Source organism: Sus scrofa, chromosome 10 (assembly GCF_000003025.6).
Source record: "Sus scrofa isolate TJ Tabasco breed Duroc chromosome 10, Sscrofa11.1, whole genome shotgun sequence".
NCBI lineage: Eukaryota > Metazoa > Chordata > Mammalia > Artiodactyla > Suidae > Sus > Sus scrofa.
In genome coordinates, this window is record NC_010452.4 from 39,868,026 (window position 1) to 39,882,294 (window position 14,269).

General features: G+C 44.5%; 1 protein-coding gene across 1 annotated transcript; it reads left to right on the plus strand.

The window, feature by feature from the left end:
- LOC102161970 lies at positions 9,173-12,363 on the plus strand. Its single transcript, XM_021064736.1, has one exon. The coding sequence runs from the start codon at positions 10,787-10,789 to the stop codon at positions 11,249-11,251; it is 465 nt and encodes a 154-aa protein (XP_020920395.1). The 5' UTR covers positions 9,173-10,786; the 3' UTR covers positions 11,252-12,363.

Genomic DNA, 14,269 nt, shown 5'->3' on the forward strand with positions numbered 1-14,269 from the left:
GATAATTATATAGAAATGTGTTGAAATGGTTAATACAAAGTTAAATGAAAAAGACAGAATTCAAAATTACATCTGTCAGGAGTTCCCATCCTGGCACAGTGGTTAATGAATCCGACTAGGAACCATGAGGTTTCGGGTTGGATCCCTGGCCATGCTCAGTGGGTTAAGGATCCTGCGTTGCCATGAGCTGTGGTGTAGGTTGCAGATGCGGCTCGGATCCTGAGTTGCTGTGGCTCTGGCATAGGCCGGCGGGTACAGCTCCAATTAGACTCCTAGCCTGGGAACCTCCATATGCCTCGGCAAGTGGCCCTAGAAAAGGCAAAAAGACAAAAAAAAAAAAAATACATATATATATATATCTGTCAAATTTGCAGTTATGCACATGGACATGGATGGGAAATGAACCCAAAAGTTGAATGCAGTTTGGTCTGCTGGGTTTGCGAGCGTAACAAAATTCAAAGTTTCAGACTTCCAGCTGTGGAGCAATGGGACTGGGGGGAGTGGGGGGGGGTTGGCAGCGCAAGTCTCTGCAGTGCCAGGATTCAGATTCGATCCTGGCCTGGCACAGTGGGTTAAAGGATCCAGCCTTGCTGAAACTGCAGCTTGGATCTGATCCTTGGCCTGGGCACTCCATATGCTGTGGGGTGGCTAGAAAAGAAAAAAATTTTTTTCAAAATTGCCTTCATTGCTAGTCTCATACTACCTTGTGGTACGTGGACCTCTGAGGTCAATCCTCACCTGGCCAATTTTGGATTTTGTTGCTATTGCCATTTTAAACTGAAACTGAGAAAGAGTAATTTTTATGTCACTATCACACAATATTTTTTTTTTCAGAGCATTAAGCTTTGCAGTTTTGAAAGGTAGAATAGTACAGAGGTTATAAGCAGACTCTAGACTACCCCAGTTTGAATCCCAATTCAGCATCTACTTGATCTTGGATAAGTTACTCAGATGACTTGGTTTCTCCATCTTTAAAATGGGCAGGAGTTCCTGCTGTGGTTCAGCAGAAACAAATCTGACTAGCATCCATGAGAATGCAGGTTTGATCCCTGGCCTCACTCAGTGGGTTAAGGATCCGGTGTTGCTGTGAGCTGTGGTGTAGGTTGCAAGTGTGGTTCAGATCTGGCGTTGCTGTGGCTGTGGTGTAGGCCAGCAGCTACAGCTCTGATTGGACCCTTAGCCTGGGAACCTCCATATGCTGTGGGTATAGCACTAGAAAAGACAAAAAAAAAAAAAAAAAAAAAAAAAAAGTTGGTCTAGGAGTTCTCATTGTGGCTCAGTGGGTTAAGAACCCAACTAGTATCTATGAGGATTCGGGTTCAACCCCTGGCCTTGCTCCTTGGGTTAAGGATCTGGCATTGCCTTGAGCTGCAGTGTAGGTCACAGATGTGGCTTGGATCTGGCGTTGTTGTGGCTGTGGTGTAGACTTGCAACTGCAGCTCTGATTAGATTCCTATCCTGGGAATTTCCATATGCTGCAGGTGTGGCCCTAAAAAGAAGAAAAAGGAAAAAACTTAGTCTAATATTGGATTGGTGAGTTTAAATAAATTCACGGCAGTGGCTTCAAACACTTTCAGTTTCATGCCGCTGTCTTTGTGTAAAATTAAGACACCTATGGTATTATGAGATGCCTTCAATCATGGCAACATCTCAGAAGGTAATAATCAAGAATTTCTGTAAGCTAGGAAAAAAAATTTTTATCAGCATCATGGAATATAATGTGTTATAGGAGTTCCCGTCATGGCGCAGTGGAAATGAATCCAACTAGGAACCATGAGGTTGCGGGTTCAATCGCTGGTCTCGTTCGGTGGGTTAAGGATCCTGCGTTGCCATGAACTGTGGTGTAGGTCGCAGACGCATCTTGGATCTGGTGCTGCTATGGCTGTGGTATAGGCCGACAGCTACAGTTCTGATTGGACCTCAAGCCTGGGAACCTCCATGTGCCTCGGGTGCAGCTCTAAAAAGAGAAATAAATAAATAAATAAATAAATACATGCTGAGAGATGTTACTATTTAATAGAGTCATATTGAGTGTCTGATTTTTTTCTCAATTATTTGGCCAATGGAACAATAAAATAATTCCACATGGTGTATTTGAGTGTCTGTGGGCTCAAAATGTCTGAACAAGAGTCAGAATCAAGACTGTGATGTTACAACATCTTTCAAATGGGAATGAAATGAAGAGTTCTCCTGTGCTTCTCTGGGAATAGAAGCAAAAAGCTAATTATATTCTTGTTAGAAAAAAAAAAAAGATATGAAAGAAGAAACTAAAATTTCCAAGAATCTGAGTACCTTTCAGTGACATCTATTTCCTAATATCCAGTTATTTTATTCACTGTCACTAGGTATACAAGCTTCTTGGAAAATGGACTTAGCAAAATTGATGCAAAAGCAATAAAACCATCCCTTGGGGAGAGAAACAGCAGTCATTTATTGCAAATTTATCTGAAACTGAACTGTAGCTGTATGGACACTAGTGAAATTAAAAGCACTGTCACATTGTGCCTATTTGGGTCACCATCTGGGTCTCTCCTTAAATATAAGCAGCAAAAGTAGCCATGCACTAGTAAAGGCACTACAATGGTTTTTAGGCCCATAATGCTTCTTTCTTTCGGTTTCTCTTTGTGGACCTATGACATATCCCCAAAGTAGGGCTTAGTGTATTTGCTGAAGACCTTTTTTGTAAACTGTTTTTTCAGTTTTTTGTTTTTTGGTTTTTTTTTTTTTTTTTCTTTTTAGGGTTGCACCTGTGGCATATGGAGGTTCCCAGGCTACGGGTCCAATCAGAGCTGTAGCCACTGGCCGACACCACAGCCACAGCAACGTCAGATCTGAGCCAAGTTTGCAACCTACACCACAGCTCACAGCAACGCCAGATCCTTAACCCACTGAGCAAGGCTAGGGATCGAACCTTCAACCTCTGTTTCCACTGCACCATGATGGGAACTCCATTTTTTGGGGTGGGGGGTGTAAATTGTTAAATTGTTTGTTTTCTTTTTACTATCACACTTGGAAGCTGCACATATGGAAGGTCTCAGGCTAGGGGTCTAAACAGAGCTGCAGCTGAGGTCTACACCACAGCCAGGGAAACTCAAGATCCAAGCTGCATCTGCCACATATGCTGCAGATTGGGGCAGTGCTGGATCCTTAACCCACTGAGGGAGGCCAGGGATTGAACCCGAATCCTCATAGATACTGTGTTGGGTACTTAACCCATTGAACCACAACAGGAACTTCTGAAGAACTTTTTAAAAAAAAAACACCCAAAGCCTGTTCCATGGAGGTTCCCAAGAGTTTTCTCTTGGTCCAAAAATGAAGCTTTGAGAGATGGAAGAAAGGTGCTGAGAGCTGGAAGGAAGGCAGGTTGGGAGCAAACATCCCAGGAATTCCTGTTCTCCCTCTGCCTCAGCCAAGAGGTCGCTGCTTCCTCTTGGTGATCATTTCACAGTCCTGATGGGTCTGACGAAAGCCGACAATGAAATCCTGCTGGCACAAGTAAGAACGGCTTGTAGTGCAGTTACGTGAGTCAAACACACACAGACAGGTCTGATAGTAATGGCTCCCATATGTTTAGCGTTTACTTCGTGATTTTTCTATGTCATTTAATCCTAAAGACAGCCCTGTTTTACAGATGAGGCAAAGGAGATTAAGTAACTTGTCCCCGTCTATCCAGCCACTAAGTGGAGCAGCTGGAAACACTATCACGGTTCTCTAGTTGTATCAGTAAAACCCACAAGAGCTGCCAATATGGCTTCCCAGGCTTCTGGGCTCTTGACGGACCCCAAATAAGGCAAACAACACCTCCTCCTCCTCACCAGCTTTTCAGGAGACCCACCACACTGCTAGACCTTTCAGTGGAGAGTAATTAATGCCTAGCCTTAATAAGCAATATTCTGGAGGCTTAAGAGAGCTAAAGATATTTGAAGCTGGGAAGTTCCCATTGTGGCTCAGTGGAAACGAATCCCAATAGTAGCCATGATGGATGCCAGTTCGATCCCTGGCCTTGCTCAGTGGGTTAAGTGTCTGGGGTTGCTATGAGCTGTGGTGTGGGCCAGCACTGTAGCCTGGGAACTTCCATATGAGCCCTAAAAAAAAAAAAAAAAGAAAGAAAGATATTTAAAGCTGGAAAGACTTGGCCAACTGACACGTTTTACTCGTCTGGCAAAATCTGGTCAACGGGAAAAGGAAAGAGCGAAAATTAGCTCATAAGACTACATTTCCTTTTCCTGAAAGTTCATTTGAAGAGGGATTCTACTTTTAGAATATATAAAAACCTAGAGTTGAAAGGAACCTCTAGGGAGCTCCCATTGTAGCTCAGTGGTAATGAACCTGACTAGTATCCATGAGGATGTGGGTTCAATCCCTGGCCTTGTTCAGTAGGTTAAGGATCTGGCATTGCCATGAATTGCGGTGTAGGTCAAAGACACGGCTCAGGTCCTGCGTTGCTGTGGTTGTGGTATAGGCCGGCAGCTGCAGCTCCAATTCAACCCCTAGCCTGGGAACTTCCATATGCCAAAGGTGCAGCCCTAAAAAAGAAAACAAAAAGAAAAGAAAAGAAAAGAACCTCTAGAAGAAAAGAACAGATCAATTCTAGTTGCTTTTTATTTTTGGTGAATTCTTGAATACAAGTCTCTGTTTTAAAATTTTATATGGAGTTCCCGTCATGGCGCAGTGGTTAACGAATCTGACTAGGAGCCATGAGGTTGCGGGTTCGATCCCTGGACTTGCTCAGTGGGTTAAGGATCCGGCGTTGCCGTGAGCTGTAGTGTGGGTCTCGGACGCGACTGGGAGCCCGCGTTGCTATGGTTCTGGCATAGACCGGTGGCTACAGCTCTGATTGGACCCCTAGCTTGGAAACCTCCATATGCCGAGGGAGCAGCCGTAGAAAAGGCAAAAGGACAATAAATAAATAAATAAAATTTTATGTATTATTGGCGTTCCCGTCGTGGCTCAGTGGTTAGCAAATCTGACTAGGAACCATGAGCTTTCGGGTTCGATCCCTGGCCTCGCTCAGTGGATTGGGGATCCAGCGTTTCTGTGAGCTGTGGTGTAGGTTGCAGATTCGGTTCAGATCCCGAGTTGCTGTGGCTCTGGCAAAGGGCAGCAACTACAGCTCTGATTAGACCCCTAGCCTGGGAACCTCCATATGTTGCAGGTGTGGTCCTAGAAAAGACCAAAAAAAAAAAAAATTTATATATTGTGAAGTTTTATAATAACCAAAGATGGCCGGTGTTCAGGTCTTAAGCTTCTCCAGAAGGAAAAATCTTGTCTTGAAAGCATTTTTAGCTAAAAACTTTCAGCAGCCTCTGGCTTAGGAATTACGAACCAATTTGTCCTTTCTTAAACTGTTCTACTCAGAAGTCATTTCTGTTTACTCCGTGCCAAATGGTTGAGCTACCCTCAGATCTGCTGCCTCCCAGACTTCATCTCCAGTCAGATTTGCCCTGTCGCCTCTCCCAGTTAATCTGGTTCTATGTTCCTGAGCAGGGGACAGATCCAGAGGTTATAATCCACTTGGGCAGTATTTTCCCTTTGGACTGCCAGCCTGAGTCAGGCCCAGGTAGGTGGTGATTCAGGTTGAAACGAACATAGGCTCAGTCCAACCTTTCAGTTTTGATCTGTAGGAACATTTATTTGTAATGCATGCCAGGGAAATGCAATTTTAAAAAATAACAATAATGTGCAGGGAACTGTTCTATAAAAGCTAAGACTGCTTTATGGTCCCTTGGCTGGGATGTTTAAAATGCTCTCTTACAAAGGGAAAAAGCTTAAAGTGGAGAAATACTACAGCTAAAGGTTTGGTAATAAAACATAGCCTTTTAAAGAAGGTCAGTGTGTAAGTATTCCTTTTAAAGGACTTTCAGGCCAATCCTTTGGCTTTTCAAGAAGTCATCCTGCTGCTGCTGTTGTTTTCTCCCAAAACCTGAAGGTGTTGGAAGGTGATGAATCACAAAGCCAAGAAGACTCTTCTCAATCTTGTTCTCAGCCTTTGGCAAGAACGATATGACTAGGAGGTCCCAATGTGGCTCAGGGGAAACAAATCTGACTAGCATCCAAGAGGACACAGGTTCGATCCCTGGCCTTGCCCAGTGGGTTAAGGATCTGGCGCCGAGTGTGCTGTGGTGTAGACTGCAGACACCACTCGGATCCCATGTTGCTGTGGCTGTGGCATAGGCCAGCAGCTACAGCTCCAATTCTACTCCTAGCCTGGAAACCTCTATATGCTGTGGGTGTGGCCCTAAAAAGACACACACACACACACACACAAAAGAACTATATGACTGTATAATAGCCTGTAAAAAATTAAAGTAAAAGGAGATTTCTTGAATTCTAAATTGATTTATAGCTTAGGTAACTTTTACTTGGGGAAACATAGGCCCAAATTGACATCAAGGTCACTTATATCATCTTTCCCTTCATTCGACCAGTTTTGATCTAGAGAGTGAAGTGGACAGTGGTAAAAAATTATTCAAGTATGGACTTCCCATCGCGGTGCAGCAGAAACAAACCCAACTAGGATCCATGAGGATGCTGGTTCGATCCCTGGCCTTGCTCAATGGGTGAAGAATCTGGTGTGGCTGTGGCGTAGGCCAGCAGATGTAGCTCTGATTAGACCCCTAGCCTGGGAACCTCCATATGCTGCCAGTGCGGCCCTCAAAAGATGGAAAAAAAAAAAAAGACCAAAAAAAAAAAAATTATTCAAGTAACTGTCACAAAAAAAGTTTTCAAACATGAGTTGTTAAAATGAGTGCTTCAATTCTCCATTTGTTAATATAATGCTGACCTATCATTTATAGACCAATTATTTATACTTCAGTTTTTATTTTTCTGGCTAAATATTTCATTATTAATATTTTAAAGCATATTTAATGCCCCAGGTCCTGAGAATGTGCAGAATAACACTTTGCTTAAATTTAACTAAAAACTTTGTGTGTGTGTAAAAATTAAAATTTATCATTAATAAGAAAAATAAATATTTAAGTATTGAATCTAGGTGGTACAAAATGGGCATTCCCTGTAAACTGTTTTCAACTTTCCTGTACATACGAAAATTTAAGCAGGAAAACTGATGTGACTTCTTCAACGTTCTCATTATAATACCTGAGAAGAGGTGCTCCCGCTGTGACACAACGGGATGGGCAGCGTCTTGGGAGCCCTGGGATGCAGGTTCGATATGCAGTGGGCACAGCTGGTGTTGCCACAGCCAGATCCAGAGCCTCGGCCCCAGGCTTCACCGCAGGGCCGGCGGCTGGGCTTCGGCGGCCAGAGGGTGACAGGCCTGAGCCCCAAGCACGCGAACGCAGGAGAGGCAAGACCCGGCCGGCTCTGTCCCTGCCCCCCAAGGCCGCCTTGGACCTGGCGGCGGCGGCCGGACACGAGCCGGGTGGTCTCCTGGGGCAAGACAGACCTTCTCAGGCTGAGGGCCCAAGCAAGGCCCAGCACCAGCCGCCTCCGCGTCAGGAAGGACGGAGCGGACCAAGGCAGGCCCACCGCCTGCCTGGCGGGCACCGAAGGCTTCGCTGGGGTTTCCCGGACACAGGAAGGGAGGGACGCGGGTCCGGGGAGGGCCAGGGGTTCGGAGCCCACAGCTGAGGTCCCGCCCGCAGAGAGCCGCCGGGAGGCCCAAGGGCTGCGAGGGTGGGCCTGGGAGGCGGCCGGAGGAGTCGGCCCAGGCGGAAACAGGCTCTGGGCATCCCCCCCACACACGCCCCCCCAACACGCCCCTTCCCTCACCCCCACAAGGGGCAGTGACGGAGAGCTCTGTCACTCGGAGAGGACCGAAGCCGGCCTCCAAACAGCTCCATTTCACCGGGACCAAACTTTCCCGGAAGCAGACCCGGGCACCCCTCTGTCTGTCGCCGCACTACTCACCAGAGCCAAGATCTGGAAGCCACCTAAAGGTCCACTGACAGGTGAGTGCACTTCGAAGACCCGGGGACATCTATGATAATAAATAAGCTGTGACCTATTTCTAGGCTGTGGCTGGGATCTGATCCCTGGCCGGATCCCTGGCCCGGGAGCTACATATGCTGAGGGGCGGCCAAAAATACATAAAATAAAATAAAATATAAAATATAAATTAAATTAAAATTAAAATACCTGAGAAGATAACACAAAAAAGACAACAGCGGGAAACAGAGGAAACCGGGAACGCGGCGGGGGGGGGGGTGGGGGGCTGTTTGCAAAATTAAAAGCTGCACTGTTAGGTCCCTGAGAGTGGGCTAAGGGACATATTCTGAGGCTACATGTGCATTCTGAACTAAAGAGGCAGGGATAATGGCAATAAAGGCAAAGGCATTGACTGACCTCACTGCCTTCACAGAACGAGGCGCTCTCGGGGACTCGAACACGGAGGCAATCAGCCCCTGGGCTTCCGCAAATGGACTCTGCGGTAGGTTGGTCAGAGACACGCCCCTTCTCCACTTAGCCCCTCCCATTCCCCCCCCCCCCCCCGCCACTGCACTTTTCGTTCTCAGACCCTGAAACTTCTGCCACGTTGCCGTTTCAATGTAAAATCATTTTGGAGTTCCTGTTGTGGCTCAGCGGTAGCTAATTCAACTAGAATCCCTGAGGATGCGGGTTCCATCCCTGGCCTTGCTCAGTGGGTTAGGGATCCACGTTGCGAAAACTGTGGTGTAGGTTGCAGATGTGGCTAGGCTCCAGCGTTGTTGTGGCTGTGGCGTAGGCCAGGGGCTATAGCTCTGATTCGGCCCCTAGCCTGGGAACATCCACATGTCCAGGGTGCAGCCCTAAAAAAAAAGAAAAGAAAAAAGAAAAAAAATTAGAACTGAGAAATTTTATTTTATTTTATTTATTATTATTATTTTTTTATATTTTGCACTTTTATTTATTTTTTTTAATTTTATTTTCCCACTGTACAGCAAGGGGGTCAGGTTATCCTTACATGTATACATTACAATTACAGTTTTTCCCCCACCATTTCTTCTGTTGCAACATGAGTATCTAGACATAGTTCTCAATGCTATTCAGCGGGATCTCCTTGTAAATCTATTCTAGGTTGTGAGAACTGAGAAATTTTAAACATGTATTACTACCTTTTAAAAATAACAAAAGTATTCTAGTTAATATAAATGTTTATGAAAATCACTATTTTAAAACAAGAAAATGGAAAAATGGCAATATTTTACATTTTTGCAAATCTCTAGTGTCTGGATTCATAGAAAATAGCTGAATCCTCAGATATGGTTCTGCCTTCGATCCATTTTGCTGTCATACTTTACATAGCCTCTGGAAAACACCACCCTTGTACCAGAGAACAATAGTGAACAAGGTGACAATATCTTGAATCATTATGAACATAGTTTGATCTTGTGTACCTCCCTGAAGGCAATCTCTAGGGCTCTGGGGACAACACTTTTAGAGCAGAAGGGCTTGACTATATTGTGAGTCTCACTAATAAGCAATAAAAAAAAAATGGACTCCAGAACGTTCATTCAATTAATTCATTCAACAAACATTTATTTGGCACATAATTAGATGCCAGAAACTACTCTAGACACAAAAGGCATAACGAACAAAACAGAAAAATAAGTCCTTGCCTTCATGAAGCTTCCTTTTCTTTAGGGAAGACTAGCCAGTGGAAAAATAAAGTAGTAAAATATATAATATATAGGAGGGCAGTAAGTGATATGAAGAAAAACAGTGCAAAGAGGTATAGGGAATGTGGGAAGGATTTGCAAATTTCAATTTATGTACACGGATTAAGAAGGCAGCATTCAAGCAAAGACCTGAAGGACTGAAGGAGCCCTTTGGCTATCCGATGAAAGCTTTTCCAGGTATTTAAAAAATTAATTCCTTAATTTATTTTAAATTTTATTCATATATATTCTTTAATAAATATCTATTGTATCTGGCAGTAGCTGCAACTATAAGAAGATACAAATAAGTTTTTATTTAGTGCCTGTCACCTACCAGGCACTTTGCTAGTTACCATACATGAGGTTTGATACCTTCACTAAGATTTTTAATTTAAGACAAAACATGTACACACAATTCCGGTAGCTACGGTGTAGTAGTTCTTATGAGTAATAGTTGGTTTGAAGTTGCACCACCAGAGGTCTGCATGCACCTGATCTACCTGAGGTTTATGTCTCTCTTTGAAGATGAACTGAGGTGCGAAGGGTACTTGTCAATTTAACAGAGAGTAAGACAGGAAATTAATATCCAATCACACCTTTTTCAAAGCACTTCAGTTTACAAAGTGCCATCACAAATTAACTCCTTGAATCTTCACAACAATCCTAAGAAGCTGGTATTATTCTAAGAAGTATTATTGCCGCTGACTGGGAAACAAGCTCACAAGCCTACATAATATAAATCAGTTATACAGTAGTTTGGACCTAAAATTAAGGTAATCTGCCTTCAAGCACAAGACTTTTCGCACTGCACTGCAGCTGTTGGGAGCAGCTGCTGATATGAAAAGGCACTATGCTCCCCTGACCTGAGTTCTTTTCTAAGTAGCCAGACCACAGGGTGAGGGTTAAGCTAAGACCGGGGAAGAGGGATAGCTTGCGAAGCGGCTGAAATCACACCCGGCTCTTTCCTTCTGCGCTTGCGCAAGGGAGGGCCTAGCCTAGCAAAGACGCCTGGGACTTTGGGTTTGCGCAGGCGCAGAGCTACGTCCAAGCGGAACTGGGGCGTCCCGGGCTCCTGCAACCTGAACACCCGGTGTGAAAGGAAGGTGACAGCAGGGAGGCGGGGCTGGGTGCTGCTCCTGCCCCTCGCCGAGTTGAGAGAGGCGGACCGGGAGCGGAGCAGGGTCGGGATGGAGCGTCAGGATGGACGAGGACGTGCTGACCACCCTGAAGATCCTCACCATCGGCGAGAGTGGCGTGGGCAAACCCAGGTGAGGCGGGTCTGCGGCCGTGGCGAGGGCGGCGGGACTCTTTCTGCTTGGGTCGCTGCTGTCTGCTGCGCCGCGGCAGGAACGGTAAACGGCGGCGGCCGGGCTGGGCTGCCTGGGCTCGCGCCTGCGGCCTTGCTCCCCGCACCCCCGCGCCCGCCGGGTCTGCGGCCTCCGCTAGTCCGGCTTCTGGGTCACTTCCCCTCCTGTACACTCAGAACAAAGCAATTCCGATGGCGCCACTCTGCTGGTGGGTGTGGGCCCGAGCCCGGCCGAGGCCGAGGCCTCGCGCGGCCCGTCCGGGATCAGGCTGCCTGGCACCCGGTGAGTGGAGAGTTGTCAGTAAACCACGGTGGGATTTCTGTTGGGCTTTCTCTGAGTACTTAGTGTTCCATACAGGAAGTTTCGTGATGCCCTAGGTCACATTCCTGGCCTATTTTGGTACACCCCACAGCCAGATTTTTTTTTAATGGGTCAGCTGTGAAAGAACTCATCGGTATTCTGACTATTGAATATTTCACTTTAGGCTAAGATGGTAGAGCATACATAAGCTGTGGCCTACTTCTGAAAATCGAGTGTACTTGTTATTTCTCATTCTGCCACATCACCTAGAGATAAAACAACACATGAATGTGTGTTTTCTTTCTCGGCCCATTCATGGGGGAAAATAATATTGGCTCTAGTTAGAGGTGAGTTGGAACAGTTCTCCAGGTGAAGTTAAAATCCTTGCCATCTGATTAGGAGTAAGTTGTATCCTAGGCAGCTTTGATCTTTATCCAAATTCCAGGAGCTGTAAGCTATTTCGTATTTTAGCTATACCTCCGGATAAACTTATCTTTCAAATCACTTTGTAACGTTTTACTTTCTTAGATATTTGAGAATTTGAAATCTTTTTCTGTAATACATTCTGAACCTTTATGTATTTTTAAAGCATGGACAATACATTTTCATTCTCATTTAATGTACACAGTATTAGAGTGAGGGATTTGTACATAAAAAGGAATAAATTAATGAAAGGCTGTGGGCTAACAAAATAGTATGATTTGTGTATATGTGTGTGTATTAACTAACAGGCTGAATAATATCATTTTCATGATCTCCATGTATTGTATCTGAGGATTAAAAAGTTAGGTAATAAATAAACATGGTCTTTATAGGAATTCCATGGCCTTGTGACCTTTTTTCTTCTTGAGATGTGACCCTCCTTTAAGTCATATGAAATTACTGATTGTGAAGTTAAGAATGGTTGAATGGGAGTTCCCGTCGTGGCGCAGTGGTTAACGAATTCAACTAGGAACCATGAGGTTGCGGGTTTGGTCCCTGCCCTTGCTCAGTGGGTTAAGAATCCGGCGTTGCCGTGAGCTGTGGTGTAGGTTGCAGATGCGGCTCGGATCCCGCGTTGCTGTGGCTCTGGCGTAGGCCGGTGGCTACAGCTCCGATTCAACCCCTAGCCTGGGAACCTCCATATGCCGCGGGAGCGGCCCAAGAAATAGCAACAACAACAACAAAAAGACAAAAGACAAAAAAAAAAAAAAAAAGAATGGTTGAATGTCATTTCATGTGGTTCACCCCAAAATGTGGTTGGTTGGCACATTTTCTAGATGGATTGGATTCGTGAATGGGTGATCAGTGAAAGGTTAACTGGAGGTACAGTGTTTACATAATTCCCCATCTCCCTCTGTTAAGTGGATTTGTTGGTTTCCATGGTTCCCTCCTCTCAAACAAACTTACTTGGATCTAATCTGCTCCATACTTTTTCTCAGAATTTAGTGGTGAATTATTATTATGAATTGCTCATGCAAAATTTTAATACCATTACCTCTTTCAAAAAAGGGTTGCATTTAGGGAGAAAGTTGGCCTATTTTTCTAGGTAGGTGTATATTATTGATATGTGTGATAGGCTATGGAAAAACAACCTTAAACACTTACCTTTCTGGATAAGGTTAGAAGCCTGTGCTTTTTAAGGCAAGTTAATACGAAAATGAAAACATTTGTTATAGATATAATCTTACAGTGTTGATCTAACCTATTGTTTCTATTTCTTTATTGATCTAGACTTAGTGGAAGTGAGATAACACTTGTGTTGTTGAAAAATCATTGCGCAACAAAGGATATCCTAACTAATTCAAGTCAGTGGGTTATTTTTCAAGTTTATTTCGTACTTGGAGTGTTAATGAGCATGTGTGAGAACAGCCAGGAGATCAGAATTATGAAATGTGGTGCTGCTACTTGTGTGACCTTGTGTGTGACACTGAACACTCTAGGCCTTCATTTCCTCATTTGAAAAGTGAGGTTCAAGTGGAAATCTCTCAGCCCCTGTCTAGTGTTAAACGGGTAAGAGTCTTTGATTCTGTGGCTAGCCAAGTAAAGAAGTAGCATGGTGTTTCAGAAACTTGAAGGGATTATAGAGACCTTCTGTTACCCAAATTGCTGTCCCTCCTATGCCCCTTATGTTCCCATCCTTTTTGGCCAGTTTCATTTGTAAATTAAGCAATGAGGATTCATCGTAATGACACTGATGAGTTATAAATTTGGTCTCCTCCAAGTGGCATGGTGGTAGTTTCTCCCTCCATCCATTGCTCTGCATGGAGAATATTTTGCTCTTTTAAGTTTGAAAATATGAAAGCTTAAACATACATCCATTAGACCAGTGGTTCTTAAGTCATTTTCAGGTTGTGGATTCCTTTCAAAATCTAATAGAGAAATAGACTCCCTGCCTAGAAGAATGTAGATGTAGAATTTAGACTAGATTTCCAGCTAACAGTGAACCGCTGGCTAAGATCTGCTGCCTTATACCCAGAGCCTGTATTAAAATTTGTTCCTTTCTGGAGTTCCCGTCGTGGGTCAGTGGCTAACGAATCCGACTAGGAACCATGAGGTTGTGGGTTCGATCCCTGGCCTTGCTCAGTGGGTTAAGGATCTGGCGTTGCCATGAGCTGTGATGTAGGTTGCAGACGTGGCTCGGATGCCGCGTTGCTGTGGCTCTGGTGTAGCCTGGCAGCTACAGCTCCAATTAGACCCCTAGCCTGGGAACCTCCATATGCTGAGGGTGCGGCCCTAGAAGAGGCAAAAAGACAAAAAGAAAATAATAATAAAATAAAATTTGTTCCTTTCTGTCAGACCAATTTCCTTGCCTTTCCCGACAAAATACCATTAATGACAAGCAATGTTGTAAGGATTAGCAATTATGTAAGAAAACCCTTGGCCCACTGGCATGTTGTTGATGTTGAATAAGTGATAGCCCGTACCATTGGTATTATTTACATTATTATTATTATGCTATTATTACTACCACAGTTTCGTAATAGTATTTTCTCTGGTGACCAAGTATAGATACATGCCTTTTCTAGGATTGCGTCCTCATGTATACTAGTTGGGTTCCTTAACCGGTGAGCCACAAAGGGA